General features: G+C 45.1%; 1 protein-coding gene across 1 annotated transcript in view; it reads left to right on the top strand.

Moving 5' to 3' along the window:
* The window catches only part of GRIN2B (glutamate ionotropic receptor NMDA type subunit 2B), a gene marked incomplete at both ends in the record, with an annotated part of 168,804 nt that overhangs the window by 30,674 nt on the left and 110,788 nt on the right, over positions 1 to 27,342 (top strand). Inside the window, one exon of the mRNA XM_084276539.1 lies at positions 19,586 to 20,184. Within this exon, the coding sequence (XP_084132665.1) occupies positions 19,586 to 20,184 (599 nt within the window). The remainder of the gene's footprint in view (positions 1 to 19,585; positions 20,185 to 27,342) is intronic.

Raw genomic sequence — 27,342 nt, 5'->3', positions numbered from 1 at the left:
AGTGTTTTATAGACTGCATTGCAAAGGCTCCAGTCAGCACTGAAATGCAGTCATCTTGGCTGGATTGCAGCAAGTCTTTGAAAGGACATGGAAATTTGAGTGCTCAGGAGAGGGCAGGCAGGTAGGAGGCTATGATGCCACCAAAGGGAAATCATTAGGTAAGAGTCTGCACAATGGGGCAGGACTTACGTGAAACACAACAGTGACTGAAAGGTGTCACTCTTGCAATTGGAATGAATTAGCCTTCATCCTCCAGTGATGTGGAGTGCTGAAGGCTCCTTCCCCCAACTCAACCAAAGCTGGTATCTCCAGCACAACCTCCTGTGGTACTGGGACCCAGCCCTGATCCATCAGCCCAGCCACTGCTGCTGCCACCTCACTTGCCCCAGGGATGCTTGTGGGACCTCACTAGGCATGTTTTAAGTGAGCTCCAATGTCACAGAGCTGTGACAGTTTGTCAGTTATCACTAAGGGGGCCTCACACCATCTTGTCCCTTCTCTGGTGACAGAGCAGGTGGGGCTGCTGGTGAGACGGTTGGGAAAAAAACCCAGAAAATGTGATTTATGGTGAGGCAGGAAGAGTTGGGTCCCTGCTCTGGTCTCGTGAAACAACTCGTCTTCTTCAGTTGTATTTTAGACACTGGAACAGATTCCTACGGGATATAGCGAAGCTTAGGACTGGGTAAAGCCCCGGGGGGTGTTTTCTTGGGGGTAGTTCTGTGCTGGCCTAAGGGTGAAGGGTGTGTGTGTGGGCAGGCTGGAGAGGACAGTCTAATAATAGCTATTTACTCATTCAAACGCCTGTGATCTGAGGAAGCCTGGACAGGCATCCAGTGGCGTGTGACAGAGCCCTCCGGAGCAAGCGGAGTGGGTTTAAGGGAATGACGTCCTTGCCCGAGGCAGTGAGGTTTCAGGTCTGGCAGCTTTCCACGCTGGCCTCTCCAATCCCCCCACCGTCAGAATGCTGGCACCTCTCTCGCACGTCCCCCCCTCTCCCTTTCATTCCCTGTGGGGGGCATCTTTAACTTCACTGCACCCCCTGCCATCTTCTGGCAATCAATTTTTTTGAGACAATCCGTGACGTTCCTGACCCCCCTCCTTTCCCTCTCCTCCTTCCCCTCTCTCTCTCCCTCCCGCTGACTTGTTATTATGTACTGCAGCTGCCCGGAGGATTTTAAATAGACCCATAATCGCACAGCAGCTCCTCTTGGAAGTTTAAATATAACCTCCTTGTTAATCTCGCATGTGGCAGCAGCACAGCACCTGGGGAAGGGAGGAATGGACAAGCACTAACCCATGGCTTTACATGAGGGCTGGAGGGCTCAGGATTTTCTGTTTAGTTAAAATATCAGGAAATTGCCTTGTTTCTTTTAACCAGAATAGCTCTGAGGCTGGTGCAAGGTGTCAAACTGACGGGTTTTGCAGCGTGAAATTCTTTCCATAGTTGCCATCCCAGGTACAGGATGAGGGGAGGGTGCCCTGCAGCCAACCTCCCATTTCCCCTGGTTTGGGCCAGTCTATTGCTCCTGCCTCAGGAAAGCCCCCCATGGGAGGCACTGGTCCTCTCAGACCTCCTCCATCCTTTGCCTTTGGCAACAGGGTAGCAGTTGTGCAGGCAGTGGAGAAGAAGGGGTTTCAGACGGATCAGCAGGGAGTTGGGCAAAGCTCCTGCAGATTGCTCCCCATATCATTTTGTGGTAACAGGCTGATTTTGGTCTCATTTTGAGAACTCCAAGTAACTAATTTACCCCTCATACTGGAATAGGGTTTGCTGAACATCACAGTTTGATGACGCTACAGAAGAGATCACAATTAATAATAGATTTTCCCAAAGGACCTGTTCTAAAAGGGCAAATCCAGTGCTCACTAGCCCATTAAATGTGATGAGACGCTTTCAAACAATAACTGTTGCTTGTTGCTTTAGGCTAATAGGATCCCTACTCTTCCTGTGTCCAGAATGCAGCCATCTTCTCATACAGAGGGATGTGCATGAAGGATCATGCCCTACCTAGTTCTTGTGATGTTGTTGGAGGGAGGTTCTAACTGGATGTTCAGGGATATGGGATTGTATTTCTTCCAGTCTGCTGAGCTGTTACATACCAGGAAGTTTGGTACACACCAACACCAGAAAAGTTGTTTCTCTACTTTAGTTCCTCCTCTGTTAAAAACCAGAATGAAACAAAAGAAAAGACACTGTCATTTAATTTATTTTGAGCAGTGCTATAGAAAACCTAAGTATTATTATCTGAATACCCAGGACAAAAAATAGTACTATTGATGCTAAATTATCCATCCATTTTAATAATCCAGCCATAGTAATTGCTAGAGCTGGGGGACTAATTCACAACACATAATTTATTCAGTGAATTTAGCTTCTTTTTCTGCTCATGGAATATCAATTGTGCAGATCATAATTTCCTCAAATTTATTTGAATTTATTCAGTGAACTTCTTGAAAAATATTTACTCTATGGATTGATACAGGCTGCATTACTTAATTATGGTTGGTCAGAGAGAGCTATTTGGTATTGTTTCCATTCCCTTGTTGAATGAGCACACAAGCACTTCTGGCTTGAATACTTGCATATGAACACAGAAGATGTACACTTCTGAAAGGTTTTGCATATTTCCATACATGAACACGCAGCTAAAACTCCTATACAGGTCCACTGGCATCATGCGAACACAGACAAACCAGGTCTAAGCAATTTTGCATTAAAACTGTGAATGAATATTTTTAAAGGGCCTATATTACCAGGACAAAAGTCTAATTTTACAGTGAAGTAACCTGGTCTTTGGTAAATGGCATCTTGAATGGCAATAATGGTGTGTTGAATTAGAACCTAATAATTTACCTCCTTGCCTCTTTTTGCTGCTCAGTACAATGATTTCTTGTAGTAATATAGTCCCCAGCTTGGGTACAAATTGTATGAAGACTGTTTTCTTTTCTTTTTTAAACTGGCTGTATTCATGTGACACGTTGTAAATGGGCTTGTGTCCTGTAATAGGTAGTGCTTGACTGAATGGAACATCTGACTGTCTCACTTCCACCAGCTATCCATTTCTAATCTACCGTCCTCTCCCCCTTCTCTCACATCAGAAATGTGATGAAGTGTAGTGTGGCTAATTCCAAACTTTCTGAGCCACAGAACTGTAAAACTTTCCAAATGTCTGGCTCTGGTTTGTGGTGTACAAGTGTGAGGGATCAGGTTCTTGAGGACATTTGGGCACACTCGGGAGTAACTTGACTAATAAAGAGTGGAACAGGGGACAAGCGGGAAGAACTGGACAGTCCTGATGACTACAGGATAGGAAATGCAATGGTGTGAAGTCCAGGGATATGCAGATAGACAGGTTTCCAGTGCCTGGTTTGGAGCCACGTGGTAGAACCCACACTAGATCTGAGGGACTTGAGCAGCAGAAATTGTTTGGAAAGTGCAGCACTAACATATTTCTATTTCTTCTGGCTGGTCCGGGTAACTGCAGTCTGCTGGCCTGTATGGGAAGATTCTTTGTTACTCCTACTAATTGATCCTAAAAACAATGGGATTATCAGTTAGAAGCAAATGAAAAAGAGAAAATGTGGGAGTATTATTTACTGATGTGATGACTGAGCCTTTGATATGAGACATCAGCATAAAAGGCAATTATGTTCCTAGGTGCCAGGCAAGATATTCCCTGCCAAGGCAGGGAAGTATCAGTATCATTTTAAAAGGCTCTACTGTAATTTCCTCTGTGTACAATTCTGCGTATAATTCCAGTTATCCCAATTAAAGCAAAATGGAGTCAGGAAGGTATCTGATTGGTAGAGAGAAGGGAGAACATATTTTACAAGAGGACACTAGGACAGCGTGGCTTGTCTAACTTGGCAAAATGCAGGTTGAGCAAAATATAAAAGGCTCCTCTCCATTAAAACAAGTGTGAGGGGAAAACACCCTGGAAGTCGTGAAGCTCTTCAAGGTAAAGAGCAACTTTAGGTATTAACTGTCCAGGAACAGGCTTCAGGAGAAAGTCATGGGTGCAGGACGTTCTGCCTCAGCTTCCAAACCTCATGGGGAAATCAAGAAACGTAACCCCTCTTCACTGAGTGCATGATAGGTTCCTAAAAAGACTAATATGGAGAGGCTGTCTGGGAAACCGGGGCTGGGACATCCCTTCCAGACTGCTGTTCCTTAATTACATCAAGCCCATGTAGGCACTCTGTTCTTCAGAATTAAAAGGACCTTAATTCAGTTTAGTTCAATTTTCTTCTAAGGGTTGCTTTAATTTGGAAGAACTGTGTCCATTCAAGGCTAATGTGATTTAATGAATTCATGCTAAACTCACAACTTTAGTTAATTTGGATTAATTTTCCCAATCGTTCCTCAGCAGACAACCCTTAAGACATGTAGTAGAAATGGCCAAGAAATAATGAGCACGTCAGTCCTGCTTGTGATTCAGTTCTAATCTGGCAAGTAGATTTTCAAACTGCAGGACGCCTGAAGAAACATCTGGCCATGTCAAACATGCAGTTCTTGGAAAGGTGCTGAGAAGGGTGTGAGCTCCTAGACCCAGTCTCTTGGCTGTCCTCTTGTGCATCACCTCCCTACTGTGGGGGCTGAATGGAGCATCTAAACAGTGTGGGTTTATCCTGGTTTGGAAGTATCGTACTATCCCATGGGAAGGCAGGCTGCATGGGACAACCTCTCCCAAAAGGTATAATTTGCTTTGGTTGCAAGTGGCATTTGGCAGTAGATCCGAGGGAATGCTGGCTGCTTGGCTGCGTGCTAAGGGGCTACCTGTGCGTAGGAAAAGATGTCTTCTTTTAATTCCCTGAACTGTGCTCCATAACCATTGCCAGCTTCCAGGAAAGAAACATGTTTCTCTGTAAAGCTGTTCTAAAGGGTTTACAGCTTGACTGCGATGGGTGGTGTTATTTCTGTTACTGCTATTAGTCGGCACATCCTTATTTGTTTCTGGACGGCACATCATGAGTGAGAAATCTGCAAGCCCTAATCTGCCGGGCTTTGGGAAGCGCGTAAGGGGTCACTGCCGGCAGGTCCTGGCAGTGGCTGGGAGCGGGAGGAGGATTTAGTGGTGCACAGTGCGGCCACTGCCGCGTGGGAAGGGACTGTGCTGCGGAGGCTCTGCACGTTGCCATGGAAACAAAGCTGGATCCTTAATCGGGATGTGCGTGTATGTGGACGTGAACCCACCGTCTGCTGTCCTTTTGGCCTCGCCTCCTGCTGCCCCAGTCCCGGCTGGTCACGCCACCCTGTGCCCAGTGGGTGGGAGGGGAGCCAATGCAGAGGAGCCCTGCAGGGGCTGGGGGGTGCAGGACAAAGGACCAAAATGGACCCTAGAGAAAGGGGCTGACATGATCCCTGGGCCCTGGGGAGCAGAGAATAACCATTGCTGAGGTGGTGGAGGCAAAAGGTGCCAGACCAAGGCCTTTCCCTTACAGAGTAAGACATATGGCAGCTGTGGTGGGAAGCATCCCGAGATATTGGGGTGTCCAGGTACTACAGGAAGGAAGTGAGTCTTGGTGAGGTCATAGCTGCATGGCACAGTTTGTAGACCTTAAGGTAGCATGTCATTGCAAATTTAGCTCAGGGACTGTAATGAAACCACTCCTCGGCTTCAGGCATCCAAGCTGATACTTCCGTAACATGTGGCTGTGCCTTACAGGCTTACTAGGTCGTCCAGGTTAGTTCTGGCATCTCTGACGTGAGACTGTGGCACTACACAATCTAGGCATGGTTTTGAGAGGCCTGGAGATGTGAGGAGGCTGTTGCTGGGTGGCTGAAGCAATCATACAATGTACTTAAAGCAAGCTTATGCAGATATGGGTGAGCAAAGAGATCTCATCTATCATATTTCCTCTGCATTGAGTACATCAGCTGAGAAGAAAAATTTGCTAAATGAAAATCTTTTCACTTGTAATACCTAACTCATTCAATACCTGGAGGGGAGCACTTCAAGGAAAACCTAGAAGCTGTAGCAAAAGCTCTTGGCACTTCAAGAGGCAGTAATCTCCTTTCTGAGTCCATAAAGACTGCGAGATGCTGTTAAACTCTGAGGAGGTGATTTGGTGAAAACTGCAGGATGGAAGGTGTTGCCCACTTACAGTCCTGAAAAATCCCCTACCAATACTCACCAGGAATGGGACCAGTTTATGCCTACTGTCTGCACCCCAGCAGGAGGAATTATGACCAGCCTGATTAAAGTCCTCCTGCCATTTCTGTCTGAAATGCTGTTCATCTTTAGACTGTAAACTGTTGGGCAGCATCTCTGTGCACTCTTAAAATGTTGCTGTCAGGGTGCCCAGAGGACTGAGGGCTCCCTTCATCAAAGCCCAAGACACACAATTGACCTTGTGCAAGGAAGTAAGCTGCCCTGTTTAGAGGAGCCCTGAGAAAGGTTGAGTCCAAGGCCAGGAGGGCTTGTGTGATTAATCTCTGCTGAAACAGACATGCTGGAGTGAAAATCTTAGGGGGACCCAAAAATGTGCTTATTGCATAGTGTTGAAATGGGGGAATTATCAATGGGCTGTGCAAAGTTCCCCACAGCAGACAGCTGAAGGGAAAAGCATGGCCCTCAGAAAGCTTCCTGTAAAAATGGGATTTAGGATCCTCAGTCCTTTATGTATGGATGGAGTACGTACATTTAAAAATATGCAAATGTGTAAAAATATTGCATATTTTTCCTTCCTTGGGTATCCTAGAGCTACATCATACAGAGAGAACCCATGGGAAGGAAGCCCAATAATGGATATTCAAAACCTGCCTGGATGCTGTGCTGTGCAGCCTGCTCTAGGTGATCCTGCTCTGCCAGGGGGTTTGGACTAGATTATCTCCATAGATCCTATCTAGCCCCTATAATTCTGTACTTCTGTGATGTCCATAAAAGCCATGTTTTCCCAGTGATGAATTGAGAGGTTGTGTCCACAGCCTACTGCTGAGTGCAAAAGAAGCCTGAGCACGTTCTCACTTCCATCTGGACAGTATGATGGGACTTTGAAGTTTGTGGGATCAGCCTGATATGTGAAAGGAGAAAGATCTACTATCAACCCTTAGAAATTACTGGGTAGCCTAACAAGAGCAGCTGGACACCAAATGAGTTGTAGAGGACCGGGTTGATACCTCCCATGTAGCATACCCACTCTGGAAGGCTGCATGCCTTGAAGAGTGTTGATGCCAAGATGATGAACGTAGATAGTTCTTGAACTCTATTTCTTCTATTCCTAGCACAGAGAAGAGGAGAATGTCCGCTGAGATAAAGGGTGCACAGCAACTGCTGCAGGCTCCTACGCAGTGCAGATAGATGCATATGCTGTGGTTTGGTAGTGAAGGAATGTACACATCCTGCATCCACTGAGATAATGAAAAGGTCAAGCTTCTTGCACTAGCCACCAGTCTTGAAGGAAAGGATTTCAGCTCAGTAGTCCTCAGGAGGCAGATATTCAGAGGTTTTGCATGTAAAGGAGAAAAGGCAATTCTTCCTGAAGCTAGATGACCAGAGCGATGACTTTGTCTCGGCTTCCAGAATTGCTTAGCTGCACTCTGAAAAAAACCTTTCAGTGGCTATTCTCTTCCCACAGCTGTTGCTTCTTCTGACCTGCTTAAAGAAAAGACAGTTTTGGATTTTTTTTTTTTTTTAAACACAGATCCTCTTGGTGTATATTAATTAGATGACTACTTGTCTCCATGAAAGACGAATCCTGAAGGGCTGTACTTTGACAGGAAGAATAAAGTCTGGTAAAGCCATGTCTCCAATGCTTTCACCCACAATTTGAAGGCATGCAGCTCTTTTTCTCTGAGCTGTAGCCAGGCCTGTGTAGTGAAGCAGCCTGTGTAATCCTTGGCTTCTCTCTGAGAGGACTAACCAGAGGCTTAATTAGCTCTGAACGCATGTGTGGTGATGTAGACACTAATCTTCAGTAAGGCTGGACTGCACCATCACCTCATTTTACAGTGATCATTGTCAGATGCTAATCCACTTCAGGTGCTGCCAGCCTGAGCTGGAGTGGAACTGGCATATTGGAAATGAGGCAATTTGCCCATCTTGAGCTATCCTGCATGTAGAGTTACCTACATGCACATGACCAGGTGTGTGTGTGTGTGTGTGTGTGTGTGTGTGTATACAGAGACACCTGCATGTACTGAAGAACCTGAAGGCACCATGTACAGGAAGTCAAGAAATAATGAGACAAAGTGATACAAAGTGGAAGGGAAAGACAAAGCATCACAGCCAATGGCTTTTCCCTTGCAGGAGGTGCAGGGATGGACACGGCTTTTTCCCTTCTCATATTCTTACTTGTTCATCTTTTGTCACAGGCCCTGACCAAGCAATGTTCAGACTGAATAGCTCGTTTCTCCCTGGCTTACTGAAGCTCCTGCTGATGCTTCCATCTACTTCCCACTCCCCCGTCGTGTTGGAGTGTGTGGTTAAGAAAGAGGACAGACAACAGGAGATGCAGGAAAACAAGATGCATCAGCTTTGCCTTTGAGTCAGTCAAAGAGCTATTTCTATACCTTACACGCCTCACCCTGGCTTTTATTCTCTCAGATGCTTTTGTTACTCTTATTATTAATGGCCAGCAGAGGCAAATTCTTTTGCTGCTCCATCAATCCCTTTCTCTGTGGTGCCAATCCTCGACAGAAATCTCAGTGCCTCATGTGCGTGTGTGATCTTGAAAAAGATATGGCAGTTCAGCCTCAGCCTCGGGTTTTGTTTAAAAAACTACAAAGCCTCATATAGATAGAAAAATTTGAATTCAAGTACAAAAAGAGCATCTTATTTATTATGCTGCTGCTTTTAAGTTATGTCAAGGGCATATTGAATGTATAGAAGGCACCTTCTATTAATGTGCAGGTAAGTATAGAAAAAAAAAGTGAATTCAATTATGTGTGCTCTAGCACAGAATTAAACTGACTAGAAATGGGCTCGTTGACTTTCATCACCCAAGCAAAAATAAGTACAAACCTGAAACTCATAGCACCCTTATTGCAAAGTCAGATGGACTGATTTGCTCTCCCAAATCCTCTTTATCAGTCTCTGAGGAGCATAAATGTTCATGTGCTTAGATCACGGAGATGGATATAATGGTCCTTCCAGCACCAATCACAGTAGCAAGCATCAATGTGTACTGTTTCTGTAACTGTGGGGAGATTGCAAGCTTTAGCTCTGCAGTTCTCCTATGGTCCTGTGTTTTAGCAAGAACAACTTCCTACTCATTGGAGTTCAGAAATGGCTTTTCCTTGAATAGGAGGTTCACCACAATTTCTGCCTCACTCTCATAGCAGCAAGGGGTATGGCAAATCCCTGTTAATCATTTGGGCAAAGAAAAGGAACTGGAGAGCTATGAAGCTGATGCAAAACAATAGGAAGCAGTAATTCAGCAGGTGTGGGTTTGGCAGAACAACCTGCAAATGTTTGGATGGGCATGTGTGCGTGCAGGGGACTTCATATATTTTTGAGTGTCTTTGTAAAGCTGTAGGAAACCTCCTATTGAGTTTTTGAGACTTAATAGATGGAAGCTCAGGAAGAACATTTGAGGAGGGAGCTTCTTTCTTTTCTAATATCTGTGTAAATAACTCCATGTGCTTTATTGGTCTCAAAGTCTTCTCAGCGGGGAAGAAGAGAATCAATAATAATTTAAAACTTTGCAAATCAATTAGATGAGCAAAACAGGCATGACAGCAGCTTCCCAGTAGAAACACTGCTCACTAGTTCATCAGGAGGGAGAGCATGGTAGGGAAAAGGTAGGTGCTGCCATGATTACATCCACCCTGGTGCATGAGTGGTAACCGGCTATGGCCAAGCCAGCTCTGGTGGGGATCAGGCCTTCAAGCACGACAAGTGAGGCTGCATACTGAAATCCTTATTGCTTGTTCTAGCCAAGGACTCTTGTAACACACTTCCGTGATACAGTCATGTCCTAAAGCAGAGGCTGAATCCAGAGTCAAGGTCTGATGGTTCAGGAATCTACCTTTGGTTCTTCTCCTTAGGCGTAGATAGTTCCTATCTAGATCTGAAACCAGGAGAGTTACTGAGGCAGTGCAGGCTGGAACGTGAACCAGTTAATTTTCCTGGCATGGCAGCTCTACTGGACATGAGCTGGAGTTTCCACACAGTGCTAGTGCACAGATGCCTTAGGGCCAGCTCGTGGTTGCTGTGTCTCCCATTGCTTGGTGCAGATGTACATGTTATGTGCTAATGAGGCAGCTGCGTGCCAGCATGGCCACACAAAAATGGTTCAGGGTACTGTTTATTTTACACCTGGGGTCTTTTTATACTACCCTGGCAGCATAGGGAAGGTGGTAAAATCCTTCTTAAAATGCACGATGCAGAGCTGCCTTCTTGTCCGGTTTGACATTGCTCCTCTCCCAGACCGTGCTGTAAAACACAGGTTGGAGTGAGCTGGGGTGAGTCAGTTTTGGGAGAGCAGGGAGAATGTGAGAAAGCAGCACCTCCTTTCCAAACTGATAGTATCTGATTTGGAGGGTGCGGTGAAGGGTAGTGTGGATCCTCAGGGTCTCAGAAAGGTGCAAGTATGATATGACTGAGCACTTACCCTGAGGCTCAGGAGGGGGAAAGGTGGGCTTGCTTCTTTCTGAGTCTTGGGGCAGCCTCATGGCTGGGCTAACTGAATAAACCTGGCTGTATCTGTGGGGCTCCATAGAGCAGTGTGTGAATGCAGGTAAGCAAAGCCAGCGGTGTATGTGCTCCATAACCTTCTCTCACACCACAGATGAAAACAGTACCCAGGAGCACAGAGGCAGTCAGGAACCAGCCCTGGAGAAGGATGCCTGGGCGAGCAGGATTGGGGGAAATCTTGACTCCTGCCTGCCCAAGTTACCGGGCACAGGAGATGGAGGTATGGGGCTCGCCAGCCCCCCTCCTCTTCCTGAGCGTCGCTGCAGTCCCAGCGGGCTGCTGTGGGGATGAGTTCCTCTTTGGGCCGGGCCGGGCCGGGCCGGGCGGGCCCCGGGCAGCTCTGCAGGGAGCAACGCGGGGTCTCCGCGCTGGCAGCCAGCGCCGGCTGTAAGGAGTTTGCGGCCACGGCCGCATTACGTGTGCGTGGTTGCCACGGAAACTCCGCTGCTGAGCTGGGACCAAAGCGATGGAGGACGGGCCTTTTTTCTTTCTTTTTTTTTTTTTCCTTCTTCTTTTCTCCCCCCCCGCCTGAGTGCATGATATTATGACACTTTGAGGAGGGGTAGCCAGGTAGGTGTGGGCCACGGGGAAGCCTGTAATCTAGTCAGATCTCAGCTCCTGGTTTCGCCCCTTGCTAGGGAGCTCACCCATTATGTTAAGTGGGGGGTTAGGATTTTTATTTTTCCTATTTATTTATTTATTTTATTTTGAGTACGAGTATTACCTATTTACTGTTGTGCAGTCTGGGTGAGGCTGAAACCCTTTACTGCTCCTTGCCTTCAGGAAAGTAGAGGGCACATCTTTGCAGGCTTTGCCTTCTGCTTCTTGCTCACTTGCACTCTGAGGCAAGCCAGCTCTGATGTGAAGGGTATGTAACATATGTCAGTGTGTTGAAAACTATCTAAACTGGTTAATGAGGCCATCCTCTAAGAAAAGATTAAGTCCTGATACAAGATTACCTTAAATTGGCTGCTTTGCTTTGGCTGTGGTCTGGCCAGCCTAGAGCATGAACATGAGCAGAGCATGAGCACAGCTAACCCATAAAGGCTGAGTAGACCTTGGCATCACCTGGACTGCAGGGACAACATGTGAGGATGCAGAGCAATCAACAGCCTTACCCGCAGAAGGTTAATGGTTCAATAAGCAATGCAGAATGTGAGTGACAAGGGGTATCGCTGCTTCATGAGACGGAAGGGGAAGGGGGGCTGTCACAGGCATGCTCTGACCTGTCCCCAGCTGGGCCACAGTGAGAGGAGAGCTTCAACTCCTGGGAGGCTCAGAGGGCACTTGATGCAATGCTGAACTTCCAGGGCTTATCTAAATAGACTCTGTGAACCTTTGGAGCTTTAGCTCATAATCAGGTTTGCTCATAATAAGAGACCAAAGGCATACTTGATGAAATGGAAGAGCAGTTAATTTAGAAATGATAAAAAGAAATAGTATTTCACCCTGGATAGTTGATTTGAGAAATTTATTCAATGACATCTTGCCAAATACTGTGACTGGACTTTTTAAAGAGTGTTGGATAGTTTTATGGATGCTATTGATTAATATGGCTATACCAATGACATCCCATTGAGCTTACAGTCAAAATTCAGTCCTTAGTCTGGAGGGTAAGACAGCCAGAAAAGAAGCCCCAGGCAAACACCATGATGTAATTGGATGGATGAGTAATGGGGCAGTCTGACATTCCTCTAACTTATATGGGCTGGCAATGTCAGGATATTAAGCCAGCCTAGTGAGCTCGTCTGTGCTGGGACAGGGGAGATAGGCATGGGCTGTCTATCTCTGTTGCCAGCATGGTATAACATGGAAACTGATGGGAGGAATCTATGCAGAGTGACCAGTGCTTTAATCCATACACATTAGCTCATCAAACAAGGAAACACACATACGGAGGTGAAAATAGGAATACAACAAGCCTGGTGTGAGAACTGTTTATCCTGGCAGCTTGCTAACTGCCATTTCCCCTCTGTGGAAAAGTGCTGGCATCCATATGTGATGCTCTGAGAAGCTGGTATAGTATACCATCACATACCAGCCTGCTTTGACCAGTCATTGTGTGTGAAGTTCATAAATGGTGCACCCTCTCCTTAGCCAAACAACTCTGGGTCTTTTTCTTTGAATTGTATGTGTCAGATAATGGCCCTGGTGTGTTTGACTCTCTCATCTTTTTTAGTAACTGCATGTGGTAGGGAGTGAAAAAATCCCAAGATCAAGATTACAGAATCTAGGGTATCTTGAGTTTCCTCTGTTGCAAAATGCTTAGAATGAATGATTTCTGTAGACCCTTAAGTGGAAAGTGGAAATCACTTAGCTGTTTTCAGCCCTTGAGTCATCTTCAATCAGAGACCCTTTTATTGCGCCTCTCAGGAACTCCTTGGTGCTGGAGCACTTACATAGTTCTCCCTGGGCTAGGGCTCTGCAGCAGATCTGTTTCCACTGCAACTGAGATATTAATGTCCAAGCTATGACTGGGATCTGTGTATATGACAATACTTAAGTGTGTAGTTGATGTCATTACACATACCAATTTGGTACATTTGTTACCATTTACCAAGGTAACAAAATTGAGCTACACTAGCAACTCTGGATTCCTTGTCACAGTTATTCTCAGTAGTCACCAGGGATTATGGCCTCCAGAAGAGACCTAGAGAGTCAACAATCATTCTCCTAATTGCCACAGACCTTTGTTCTTGGCCACTTCTATGCCTTGCCTAGCAGGGACCAGGAGAGCAACACGCTCTCCTGTAAGAGAGGGCTCTTGCAACCCTCCACAAATGTATCACAGGATATCCCGCCTGCCTTTCCATCCTCTAAGAAAAGAGGCACTGAACTGTGTATTTCACTCATCCACCAATTTTTGCAATCACTTCTCTGTAGCCCTCATCTCCGAGTTCTGTATCTTTTTGTTGAATAAGGCCAGTGTGTTCAGTAGTTATTATGAGAACAAGGGAGGGAACTGATGAATGATACGGTTATGTAAAACACGTTTCTGCATCTAACGAATGTGAACTTCCCACTGATGGCACATTCCCCGGGCAGCTCTGAGGATTTTCACCAAGAACAATCCACTCATCAGTGAATCAGAGCACTGGGAAAGGATTGCAGGAGGTCATCTGCTCCATCTGCTGTGAAAGCCAAAAATCACTAATAACCCAGGGAACCTGTTCCAGTAACAACAGGTATTTTGAAATACAACTAAATAATATCTACTAGACAGAGACTAATTAAGAAATGACACAGTCCAACGTACTCCAACCTTACTGTGAGCATGGTTTGCTGTGAATATGTGTATTTGTGGAAATGTGAGTGCGTACATGTGTGAGAGATGCAGAGATGCTGTAGTGGATGCCAGACCCACCACAAGGACATTATTCTGGGGCTGTAGTGTCACCGTGTTCCCCATAGTCCTCACTGCAAGCACTGAAGGAAAGGACTTGCAGAGGATGGTGCAGCATGTAATATTAAAAACAGAGTTTTATTGTATTGAGTCGTTGAAAACTAAATAAAAAAATTAACTGTGGTGAGGAAAAACAAACAGGCAGAAGATCCTGACTGCAGGCTAGCCTGAGGCAGTGATGCATTTGTGGTAAGAATAAACAGGAGTAAATGAACACTTAAGCAACAAAGATCCCGATTTCCTGTCAGATCTGTTGTAACAAAAGGGACTCAGAAATACAGAAAATTTAATTATAAGACTTTGAACTGTTGCAGCATTTTCCATCATGAACAATAAAACTCCCAGTGAATCAGGTATCCCACCAGGACTGTGACAAATAGGTACACAGTGGTGTCTCAATTTTGAAGAACAGAAATATATAGGTAGGGAAATTAAGGTCTGTGTTTTCCCAGAAATTATTTGGTGATTGCTCACTGCTTTTTGCCCCCGCAAAACATGTGGTAGGCAGGGCTGAAGTCTAAACAAGGGGCAGCCCTATATGATTTGTCTGTAGGTCATAGAGGAATTTTGCAAATCAAGGCTGTACTAAAGATACATGAACAGCTTTTCTTTTAAATCAGGAAAATGAGAAGAGTGACAGTGGCCTGAGTCATTACACTTTTATAGTCTCTCCTTTGCAAAGGGGGAAGGACGGGCAGACCCCAGTTGTTAAATGGCTGCACAGGAAGCTTAATGCAGCAGCAAATGGGGTTAGATATACTGAGGTTCCCAAAAGCCTAATAAAAAGGGGCCAGCAGCACAAACTGCAGTTCTCCTGCACCTGTGCAGAGATAGCAGTTTAGGACATTTTGCATAAAATACTTGCATAAAATATTTCTCCAAATCCTAGAAGCACACACGTGCTTTTGACTTGCTGCTCCCTCAGATTCCTTGTGCGTAACTAGACATACCTGGCCCTTGTGGGGTCTGGCACTGGGACCAGAGCTAAAGGAACTTGCCACCAGGAGCAAAAGTCTATTCATGGCCCAGCCATAGTGTGTGCAACCAGATTACATTCATGGAGGAAATGTATCATGGTGATCTCCTCACTCCTCAAGTCAGCAGTTATACTATGGTTCAGTGGATATCTCTCTAGTTCTTCAAAATGACTGGTCCACTGCAACCATTTTTGGAATCCTGAATTCCTCAGCTTTAGGGATGTTCTTGAGTCTGCCCTATGCTGAGGAGCTGTTTTGCTCTGGACACTAAGGTGTTTGTAAGGCAGAAACTGCTTTTGCTTGCCTGGAGAATCCAGAGAGGCTGCTAGGAAAGAACTTGGTGAGAAAAATACCCCAGAGAACTCTCCTGCCACATCTGAGGTAAATGGTTCGTTAAATGGCAGTGATTGGCTTGAACTGGTGCAGCTGCAGGAGGGCTCCTGGGAGTGTCAGCTGCAGCCTTGCCAAGGGCCTGCATCCCTGGTGAGGGTCAGACCTGGCCTTCATGCAATATCTGCATCGGCCTGCCCTTGAGGAACTGAAGTCACTGGCTGAGTTTGTTAGAATTGGTGGCAATAATACTTGGTCTCTCTCTACACTTTGTGCTACCTCTTCCATCCACCTAGGAACTCATCAGCCAGCAGCCTCCAAGATGAGGCTTCATGGTGAGCACTTTTGCACCTTTACCATTTGCAATTCAGCATCCTTATCTGAGGGGTTAAACGTGCAGGAGAGGGAGGCACCGCTTGAGCGGTAAACTCAGAGCAGATTTTCTGTGGGAAGCCATCTGTCAGCTGGGGAGTGGTGCTGTGTCAATTGATCGGCTCCACCTCCAGCTCAGCTCCACAAACTCCAGATCCCTGACCTTGTGGGGTGACAGCGGGGGAGTACTAGGATTTTTGGAGGCATTGAGGTCCTGTAATGGAGCCTCTACTCTTTCAGACTGGGTGAGGGATACCCTGCAGCATTTGGCTGCCTCTTGCAGCAGTTAGCTATGGGGAACCTGGTCTTGCAGGTGAAAGGGCTGTAAGAGAAAGACAAGCTTTTTCCAGTATCCTGGGGATTGTATTTCACATGGATGATGTGCACTGTAAGGGGATTCTTCTGCTTTGAACAAAACCTATCTCTATCCCAAACATAAATTTGTCTTCTAGTGACAATGTTCAACCATGTTTTGTCGGTTCCAAGGTGAAAAAGAGAGGTGGAGAATGTGAAATTTCTGCAGGAGAAAAAGAGGAGCTTCTAATGTTCTGTAAAAACCTTTAATGCCTGGAGGAGTAAAATAATCCTTTTTGGTTTCAGACTGTAATCGAGCAATAATGATTCTATGGCATATATGTATGTAAAAATAGTAAAAGCCCCTTAGATCTACCTCCTAATTTTAAGGTTTTCACTAACACCAGAGTGAGGTCAAATTCCTGCTCTGTCTGATAGACCTGTGGTCCTCTGTCAGTTCAGCTCTTTCTCTTTTCCCCTGACTTTTCATCAGGTGTGGTCAAAAATAAGGAGAGGAAGGAATTAGATCTCAGGTGTTTTTCTTAGTTTGCTTTTTGTCCCCCAAAGGCACTCACTGAGATTCCTGTCCAGCTCTACCAGTAATTTGCTGGATTTATTATGAAAGGGACACTTTCTTCTACACTCTTTTTTTTGTCTTTCCTCCCTTGCCCCTCTCTTGTCTGAGTGCTGAGTTGGTTGGGGAATGAAGAACATTTGGCTAGTCCAAATATCGGGGTGATCAAGTGCCAAGAGGTATCTTGGCAAGCCAAAAGCTGGACTGGCTTGCACCTCCCCAGTGCTCTCATTTTGAATAGAAGTTGCCTCTTCTTGATGCTTCTGTAATTAAAATGCAAGCAGTTGCTCAAGAGCAATTATTACATGCACAGCCAAGCAGTCTGTGCTGTTTGATTTAAGGAGGGGTGCTTAAATTTCTCAGTGGATAGGAATTGTTTAGCTGGGTTACGATAAAGCTATCTATTTGGTGTATTGATTTTGATGTTCTGATATACTCTGTTTAGTGAGGAGCTCCGAGTTTTTCTCCCCGAGTGTTTGGGGCTGAATTCTCTTCCACAGCTGAGCTGTGCACTCGTGTGGAACAAACTGTCAGCAGGCGCTTTAACATCTGACCCTGTTTAAAATCGCAGGGAGGGCAGTAGCTCCCGCACCTTGCTATCGTGCCTGCTAACTCCTGCGTGTGTGTGTGGTGTGTGTGTTTGTGTATGCAGCCTTGAAATACCACTGAATTTACCATCTCCCATACCCTATTTGTCACTGAGGAAAGCAAAGCACCCAGTATTTTTTTCCAGACAAAACTTCAAGATGCTGTTTGTCAAATATTCCCGGAATTCAATGGCCGTGTCTCGCGGATCTTAGACTCTGCCAGAAACTGTGGAAATGTGCAGTCAATTCAGAGGTTGTTTTGCATAAGTATAGAAAAGCTTTTATTGAATTTAATATAAAAACCCTCTAGTCATCAGTGTACCTGTCTTGCCTTTTCATGTTGCAGTAGGGCTGAGTCTTTGCACTCTCGCATTCAGTTTGCTACTAGAGGCTTTCAAAGGCACACTGCAGTGTAGGGTACTGGAGATGCTTGTTCAGGCTTTCTTCAAACTCTGGCAGATGCTGTGACAATAGTTTAATCTTTCCTCTGTTTTTCCTGGTTTTCCCCACAATCTTTAAAGATAAAAAGTACCTTTTTATTGGAAGAGTAAGTTATTTTCCTGAGTATGCTTCTGGGAGAAGAGGGTGAATTCCAGTGATAGAAGGTGATGTGCAGCTGTTTGCCACAGATTGAGAGGCTCAGTTGCTTTTTAGAACTTGCTTCCAATTTGTTGCTGCAGCCTTTTTCTTCTTGTGTATGTTTATTTTTCCAGCGAGCAAAGAGCAGCCCTAAGAGTGCTTTCACAAGTGGGTGGTAGGCTGTGTGGAGGAAGTGAACAGAGATAAATCACCAAAACTCATAGGAGGGGCATGGGGATCTGGGAGCAAGGACTTGTCCATATATAGGACATGACCCAAAGGAAGTTTAGAAAAGAGAAACGAACGGCTTAAGGCTGGATGCAGGATCAGAGTTTTGGTTTTATTTCTGGAGTTGCTGAGCTATTACATATTTTACCAATAGAGAAAAATGGCTACAGGTAATCAAAACCATGACTAAAGAAGGGATGGATGGATGGATGGATGGATGGATGATTAATTGGCAACCCTGCTAAAAAACAGCTTTACCTGCCAGGCTGTAGGAGAGTGAATTGGTAGAGAGCTGCTCTAAATGTGCATATCTTGAGGTAATGTCTTGAAGCATTTGAACAATGAAGTTCCCCAGGTCTAAAACTCCTGACTACCTCCTTTTGGATCTCTGCTTTTCTGGCTTACTGAAAAGAAGGTGGGGCTGCCATCTCATTCCTAAAAATGGTGATTGCATTTGGAAAGCTTTCTTATTGTAATGGGAATATCTGCAGAGAGATATCTCTTAATTCTGCTCTTTTTTTCCCCTTTTTCTGTTTTTTTTCTCTTTTTTTCAATGTGTGTATGATCTAATCCTACTCTACAGAAGTCAGTGGGAGTTTGCAGTTGATTTAAAAGATAGAAGATCAATCCATGAGAGAGCATATTGGCAAATCCTTTTTCCATTCCTTCCCATCATGAATTAGGCAAAAGCTGGGATTTGGATTTTATTGGATCTGTCACAAATTTAAAATCTGGTGTCTTATGAAATCCCAGGATGAAAAAGGCTTACACTATGCCATTGGAGAGCTGAGATCTGTAAAAAATTCCCTTGGGGCTTTGGAGGTTATAGAATGATACAAGTTCTGATTCTTGCAAAGATGAACTTGGTATGATAGAAGGATATGAAAGCAACACCAAGAGAAATATTGAGCTGACTTTTCTCTAAAACATGGTATAAACAAAATCCGTGATAGTTTGGAATTTTATTTTTTCCATGTTAGTGTATTTTATGTTATTCTGAGACTGAGCCTTCACAGTTGTAGTAGTTTGTGCCACTGCTTGCTTTGAGAGGAGCTTGTAGTGAAGGTTCTCGGAGCTCTTTGTGTCCAATGGCTTTGTCTACTCTAGTTGTACCTCAGCTTGGATGCTCAGACTAGAGTGACCATCCCAAAGTTAATCGATATTAAAGTTGCTGTGTATCCTGTTTATATTACATATAAGGTTATGAAAATCCTGGGATTAAAGCTCTTAATTTTTGCAGCCATGGAATATTTTGTATGTATAATCTTTTTCTGTCCTCACTTGTGTACCACTTGTTCCCTGTCTGTTAGAATCATGCCTAACATTTGAAACCTTTAAGTAATTTCGGCAACCTGCCTTTAAAAATAAAGTAAGGACAGCTGGTCATAAAAAGGCTTTTACTTCTTCCCCACTTGCTTCACTTAAATTTTAATTTTTTAAAAGTTAAAAACCCTTAAGATCTGGCCAAGGCATGAAATGTAAAATTCTGACTATGCACCTCCCCCTCCATGCTCAATGGGATGGTTAGGAATGCTGTTTATTTCCTTTGACCTATTCTTGTTTTCTTTTTCCTCTCTCTTTCTCTCTTTGACTTCCTATTCTAGGATGAGTCATCCATGTTCTTCCAGTTTGGCCCATCAATAGAACAGCAAGCCTCTGTCATGCTCAACATCATGGAAGAATATGACTGGTACATCTTCTCCATTGTTACTACTTACTTCCCTGGTTACCAGGACTTTGTGAACAAGATCCGCAGTACCATTGAGCACAGCTTTGTGGGTTGGGAACTGGAGGAGGTCCTCCTGTTGGACATGTCCCTGGACGATGGGGACTCAAAGATCCAGAACCAGCTCAAGAAGCTCCAAAGCCCTGTTATCCTCCTCTACTGCACAAAGGAAGAGGCCACCTACATTTTTGAGGTGGCCAACTCTGTGGGTCTGACAGGCTATGGTTACACGTGGATTGTGCCCAGCCTGGTGGCAGGGGATACAGACACAGTGCCATCCGAGTTCCCCACTGGGCTCATCTCTGTCTCATATGATGAATGGGACTACGGTCTTCCTGCCAGAGTGAGGGATGGAATAGCCATAATCACCACGGCTGCTTCTGATATGCTGTCTGAACACAGCTTCATCCCTGAGCCCAAGAGCAGCTGTTACAACACCCAGGAGAAAAGGATTTACCAGTCCAACATGCTCAACAGGTAAGGGAAGGGGCAATGGGTGGTGTTGGTCAGAACCAGGGCAAAGGGTCATGAGTGACAGTACTGTTCTCCCCTAAGAAAGCCAGCATGAGGTGAAGGAACAATGAAGGCATAGTGCAAAAGTTTGAGTATGCCCCTTAGTGAACAAAATTTTACTTTTACAACAGTGCTGAACTTCTTGGAGTATCTTTGCATAAATGGGTTTGTAAATCTCAGGTGGATTCTTGCTGCAAGAATGTTTATATTGAAATCTAGAAGGTGCCAGGTTTTGTTCTAGGCATCAGCAGTATGTGAACAGGTGACCTTTATAGGTGATGGTTGTATAACTCACCTGGAATAGTTTCATGGCACCTGTTGTTTGAGGACCAAATGTCCTGCAGCCCATTATCCCCGAATTACAGGAGAAAAGGAAGCACAGAGAGATCTGGAGAACAAGAGTGCAAAAAGAGAGTCAAGAACTCTGGTCAGCTCCTGCTTCATCCTAGAAGCATTTAAAGCCATTGTGTGTCTTAAGGATCCAGTTTACCTCAAAGAGGACCTGTGCTATCACCCTTCTCATTTCCATTTGTTGGCCATTCTCTGCTGGGTGTCCTGGGTCCCAGTCTCTCCTGTCCACATTGTGCAGAGAGTCTAGACATCTCCATCAGAACGGCAAATTCTTCTATAAGGAAAAGGGCTTTTAAAAATAGGGAAAACCTATTTGAGTAAACATGTTTTGATCCAGATTTTCTTAAGAAACAGAGCTAAGACACCTGTTTAAGGTCATAGAGGAAGCCTGTGGTGGAACAACCTCTGTAAAAGTACTCTGATTGTTAGATCTTCCTTTTTGTCCTAGCTGGAGTTTTAGTATGTCTCTAAGCAACCCAGATAATTAGACATCCCATGTGCTATCTGCAATTAGCCAGATGACCTGCTCAGCTGTCATTCTCCTATGTTTTACATATAAAATCCTTGGGCAGGTTGGTCTCTTTGTGGTAGGGCAAGGGGAATTCAGTGGCAGTCAGGAGAGGTGGCTGAACAGAGCTCAACAACTTTGTTCATTTGTCATGATGAATCATGGGCCACTGTAAATGTGATGAATTAGTTTGCATGTTGTGACCCTTCAGTGCCAACTGTACTAAACGGTTAGAGGGACTGGTGAAAAAGAAAGCAGATTTTGCAGTTGGGGACTGAAAGAAAAGTCTATTCTTTGACTTGCTGTATTATCCATAATGCTATCTGCTATTTGTTCTTTGTTTCTGTGATCCATTGGCCAATTACCAGGTCTTACTGCCTTTACTTCCTCTTCCCCATACTGCTGTTTTGCTGTCTGCAAGCCTTGGAACCACCAAAGGTGCCCAAAGCTTTTACCATTTTCCTTCCCAGCTGGGCTTAGGAGAAAGGGGTGTTTTCTCCTGTTCTTTTGACTCACCCTTGAAATGATTAAGCAGGGAAAAAAGATATTTAATATATACAAAGTTATAAGAAGTATCATCAAGGCAGGCTGTTGTTCTACCTTTCTAAATGAATAGGGATTTTTAAGGTGAGATATATCATCTTTTCAGCAGTTGTCTAGAACACAAAATGTCGTCCCTAGCTATGAGATGCATTATTCTGCAGAGACTTTCTGCTAATTAGTTCTGTTGATGCTGTATTAGCCTATGCATAACATCATACACTGCTTTGAGGACCCAACATAATCTCTCTGCATAGCACTTCTTTGCATTGTAGAGGAGTCGCCAGCTCAGAGACTCCTGGGTCTCTAGATATGACAGTACTGTTGCACACTGTAGATACGCCCCGAAACCTGGACACCCCACATGAAAGCAGTTCTTGTCACTTTTGAAGATACTATATCTCTTCTCACCTTCATGGCCCAAATCATGCTGTTCCACCTCCCCTGTCTGCTTTGGGTACAGCATTTGCAGGAACGATAGCAGATACGTGTAGATATGCCCAACTTAGTTTGGGTACTGACATCAGTCTCGCTGAGAAGCAGAGTCAATTAGTCCATGTCAAGCTCCGTTCTGTTGCTGCCTGGATTGCTGCAGGCACCTGAGCTGGCTCAGAAACAATTACACTGTGTTGCAGTTGCTTCTGTGGCCATGGTGCAAATACTCACTTTGCCTCGCACAGCTCTGGGCTGTGCTCTGCCAGCCTGGGGTTCTGATCCCTCCCGAAATGTTTCCACCCTGTTTGTACTTTCTGAGTGAAATGGTTAAAAAGTATGACTTGAGTGCTTGGCTTTCTGCTTAAGTGAACTTAGATTTGAGCACCTTTTGATGCATAAAAGCTAGTGGTGTCCAAAAAGAAGCCATTGCTTTTACAAATCCCAAGGTTCAATGGAAACGTGGTAGCTTCAGGATCAGCCTCACAGCCTGGAGTCTGCACAGGAGAAAAGGTAGAGGAGAGGGAGAAGTGGAAAACAGCAGATGTGTATGTACGAGTTTACCTTACTGAACTGAAGCCCACAGAGATTTGTGTTCATACCTTTGATTCCCGATGAACTCATCAGAATTTACTACATGCCAAGCTCTAAACCTTTCCAGGTATACTTTTGTCAATCTGAGGTTGTTAAATCTGTCCTGAAATGCTTTGTCTATCTGTGGTTTTACAGATGCAGCAGACCTGGCTGTTTTGTACCTTCCATAGCTCCTTCCACTTCATAAGATCCCACAGCCCTTGTGCATACTGCAAAGCAGGCAGCAGCAATACCCACGTTTCTGGGACGTGGTCTAGCCCTCTTTGAACTGGACTGAAGGTTCTGGAAAGCTAATTTTAGTCCTGCCCTGGACCTGGCAATACTATATTCAGCCATCTGCAACTTACAGTTCCCCCTCCGCATGCCTACACAGAATAGAGAAATGTATGTACGTGGGCTTGATGTCTGGGGAGACTGCAAAGTATATGTGACCTCAGATAATACATCACCACGTAGCTAGTGTTTCAGAAACTCTTGAAGCTAATCCAAAGTGGTCCAATTTGCTTCAAATCCATAGCTGGGAGGCAGCGCGATAAAGGAATTTTCACATTTTATTCTTCAGAGTGACACATCCAACTGAAAAAATGTGTAATTTAGTTCAGCTGGGGCACATTATACACTAAGACTGTGAATTACTCATTTCCCAAGATCTGCCTTTGAACTCTGACCATTTCTTACTTCTTTTTTTTTTTTTCTTTCTGAGAGTGCAGTAGTTCTCAATGCAGCTAAAATCAAATGGTCTTGCTCAATGTGCTCTCAGTCGGTGGTTGATCTGGGTGTATAATGGAGTAAGGAGGAAATAACTGAATGTTGCTCAGATTTAGAAAGAACGCTCAGTTTCTCCATGCCTTTCCCCTTCTTACGCTGACGCTCTTGTTCGTTTTTGCAAGTGCTTGTGCAAACAAAGTTTTGTTTGAACTAGGGATGAAAGCATGAAAAGAAACAAGACGGACTGTTATCTAAATGCCATTTATTGCCAATGTAGGTGTTGGTCGGCATCTTCTTGTATTAATACTGGTCTCATAGCAACTGTTTCTTGTCTGTCTTGAAACGGATTCTCCTTTGTGTTAGGTTGGAAATGCAGAAGTATGATCACGACCATTAAACAGTGCGGATTTTGTCCTAGAAATGAGCCTTCTGGTGAGATAACACAAATGGCTAGTAGGAAAATGATATTTTTAAGAAAGATTTGCTCTAAAAGAAGCGTTAGTTTTCTTTTAGAATGATTCTTGAGGAAGTTTTCCTCCAGTGGGGGATTTACCTCAATTTATGCTGGTAATAGGCTTAGGTGATCATTTGGAGTCCAAATATCCAAAAGCTGTTTTCAAGTTCAATTACACAGTTTAATTCTTTGTTTTACTTGTAATAATTACATGTTCATTTATTCCTTCATTGTCCCAGAAAGAAATCTTGTTGGAATATTCCAGTTTACCAAGTTTATAGTTATCTCAATGGCCAGTCTGCTTCTGGGCATCCAGCAAACCACTGTGCTCCCTTCTAATGGATGAGAAAATTACAGAGGTTGGAAGGAGTTTCTAACAGGGTTTTCCTCTGGAGAGATGCTTAGATGTGGAGTTCTTCCCTCTTGGCTCTTCCAAGGAGAGTTGCAAACCTTGTAGGCATCCTGCAAAATTAATTTATTCTCCCTTCACCATGGTTTCTGAGGAGTGGGCAGAGGTGGATGTGTTTATAGTCAACCTTCTGTTTATTTCATTATTTTAATTGATGGGACAGATTTCCTTGAGCTCAGGATTGGGGCTTGTCATTACATTTTAGAAATAGGAAGAAGCAACTAAATGACAGGAGCATTCTTGGGAGTGGAGTTTGGAGATGAGTCATGAGAAAAGAATATGATTTCTGGCACATACAAAGCTCAGCCGTTTTGTATGGATATTCATAGTCTTTGGGCTACATAAACTGTGTTTTTATTACAGCCTTCAATGAGACCTGGGTTCTTCCTACTGGTTGTCATGGCTGCTTGTGAATGCTGGACCATAACTACTAGTTTGTTGTTGTAGGGTTACTAATGAGTTCTCCACTGATTGGCTTTAATAGTCTCTCATTTAACACCAGGCTGCACACACCAGATTTCATTTTAATAAAAAGTGCAGTGAAGCATTTGCTTTGGAATGAAAATACAAATGTGGAATTATACTGCTTTTGCAAAGAAATACATTAAGAGGGGAACAAAAGTAAGTTCAATTCTGCACCTCAGATTCCTCAAATATGAAAACAGCTGGCAAGCTACCTTGCTGCATTGTTTGGGCATGATAACTTCCACTTTGGGGGAAATAGTAACTTTGATCTGGAGCTTTCCATGTCAATCAGTTAAGAAATGCAAAAGAGCCCATGATGAAGGGTTGGAAACTCCTTCCCCTGGAAAATCTGTTCTCACATGGCCACATTGCCCTAGTGGAAATCAGGAATTGCTGGGGCTTAGGTAACTGAACAGTGAGTCAGTGAGCAGAGAACGTATTTGCAATAGGATTGTACAAATATATTGCTTCCCTGGAAACTCATGAGCATGGGGGTCTATACTTATGCTTTGAAAGGTGCAGTGCCTTTCACGGAGTAGCACCATGCCCATCGCATCTTGGACCTGCTTTCTCCCGGCCAGTGGCAAGGACAGTGCCAAGGAAGCATCTTCCCTTGTTTCCTTGGCTTCTCCCAACCCACACTCCTGCCCTCTCCTCTCTAGTCATGGCAGCCATTGCCGGCTATGTCAGAGACAGGGCTCATCATATGTCATTTGCAGGTACTGCCATGGAGCCACTCTGTTTTACTCCCAGACAATTGAGTCACACACGTTCACACAATGCAGCAAGGGATTTGAGAGCAGGACCATTTGTAGGACTGTTGAGTTAACCTTGTGCTGGGAGACAGGAGCGCTAGCCAGCACTGAAGTCTCACTGGCTTCAGTGGGGCTGCATCTACCTGCTTGGCAGCTGGCTGGGAAGCCCCGCTCCATCCCTTAAACCCAGTGCTGCTCCACGGTTGGGAGGCAGGGTGCTGGGACTTGTTGCTTATCTCTGGGAGGGAGGGGAGAGAAGGTATAAATGGCATGTTCCCACGGACGTAGCAATTGCCCTTTTCAGAAACTTAGAGGGTGAGGGAGCGTGTGTAACTTTTGACCTTTCGGAGCCTTTAAGCTGGTGTCTTGTTAGCAGCTCGTTATGTTCCCGCTGGTCGGTGTGTCCGGCTGCTGTCAGGCTGGTGCTAGCTGGCAGCACGTGGCATAAGCGCTACTGACGGATTAGAGATCCCTGCTGCTGAAATCTGCTTGCTTCTGTCACCGCTCCAGCACCAGCTGAGGTCCGGGGCTGGCCCATGCCTCCTGCCTCTGTTGGGGTCTCTCTGCCTCCCCACGACCCTTGTTGTACATCACCTCACTCTGCTGCTTGCACACTGCCATCACTTTCTTGGATTTTTACCCTCCCTGCTTTGCATTTCCCGTTACATTTCATTTGCCCTGCCTGCCTTGCTCCCTGCCATGGTGGGTCAGTGTTGATGAAAGGCACCGGGTTTGTTACCCTGGGGCGACCGGTTAGTCACACCACCTGCGCAGGAGGTAAGCAGTGCTGGAGGGGAGTGTTTATCCATGTGCATCCAACATCTTTGGGGCAGTGTTGGCCGACTCTCCTTTTTTTCTGTCCCCTAAAGGGGGATGCTGAGAGTAACTTTGTAACTTCCTCTCAGCCCAAACCTCCTCCATATGGGTGGACTGGTAAGGATGACTGATGCAGACGGGCATGGTCTGTGCCTGGCTGTCCTCCTTGCTATGCCCAGCCCATAAGCAGCGATGCTCAGGCAGCGGGAGGCATGACTATCTTGCAGGGGAAGGTTTAACATCGAATCAGCTCGGCATGCCGGTAGGATACTACAGACCTCTGGCTTCTCAAAGGGAGCATGTGATGGGGAGACAGCAAAAGTACTTGTTCCTCAGCAGGTGCCACAGGATGCCTTGGTCCTGCAGAGAAGGGCTTTGTCTAAGGGGGAGAGGAGGCACTTGTTCTGTGTGGACAGCTGGATTTTTCATCCTCTTTGCAATTAAAATAGGATGGGAGGGTTCAAGTGAAGTGATGGGTTTTTGGCAAGGGTTATCTTTTGATTAGAAGACAGACCCTTTCATAAAGGCCTCCAAAATCCACCAGCTGGGAATGAATTTTGGTATGCACCATCAGTTTCCAGATGGGAAAATGTCCATGTTCTGCTTCCAGCCCTCTGAGACATCTCCTGCTCTGCAGCCAAGTCCAATTAGTGCTAATACAGTGGCAACTTCGCTTGCTGGTGACAATATGCTTTAACTTGTGCATTCAGGCTCTCTCCGCTTTTCATGAAAAGTGAATCAAAATCCTTCCTCTGTGGCTGAGCCGAGGGAAGCGGTGCGAAACCACAAACCCAGCTCTGGCTACAGCTTAGCGTCAGCTACAGTGGCATCTTCCCCCGATCACAAAATGCAGTTGGGGTCCTGTGGGTTTTGAAGCGCTCCAGGGAATTTGAAAACCCACTTTAGCAGAGCAGCGGAGGGGAGGTGAGAAATAGCCTCTTTCCTTCAGGGACTGGCTTGATGGGGCTGTGGATATTTTTTGACTTGCACACCTGCAAATCAGTGGTTGGCCGTACGTGGCTTCATCACTACAGCCTGTAAGGAACACGTGCAATCTTCCCCCCCCGCCGCCTTCTGACAGAAACGTGGG

The sequence above is a fragment of the Gallinula chloropus genome (genome assembly GCF_964237585.1).
Source record: "Gallinula chloropus genome assembly, chromosome: 1".
NCBI classification, from domain to species: Eukaryota; Metazoa; Chordata; class Aves; order Gruiformes; family Rallidae; genus Gallinula; species Gallinula chloropus.
This window is presented reverse-complemented; position numbering and strand designations above follow the sequence as displayed.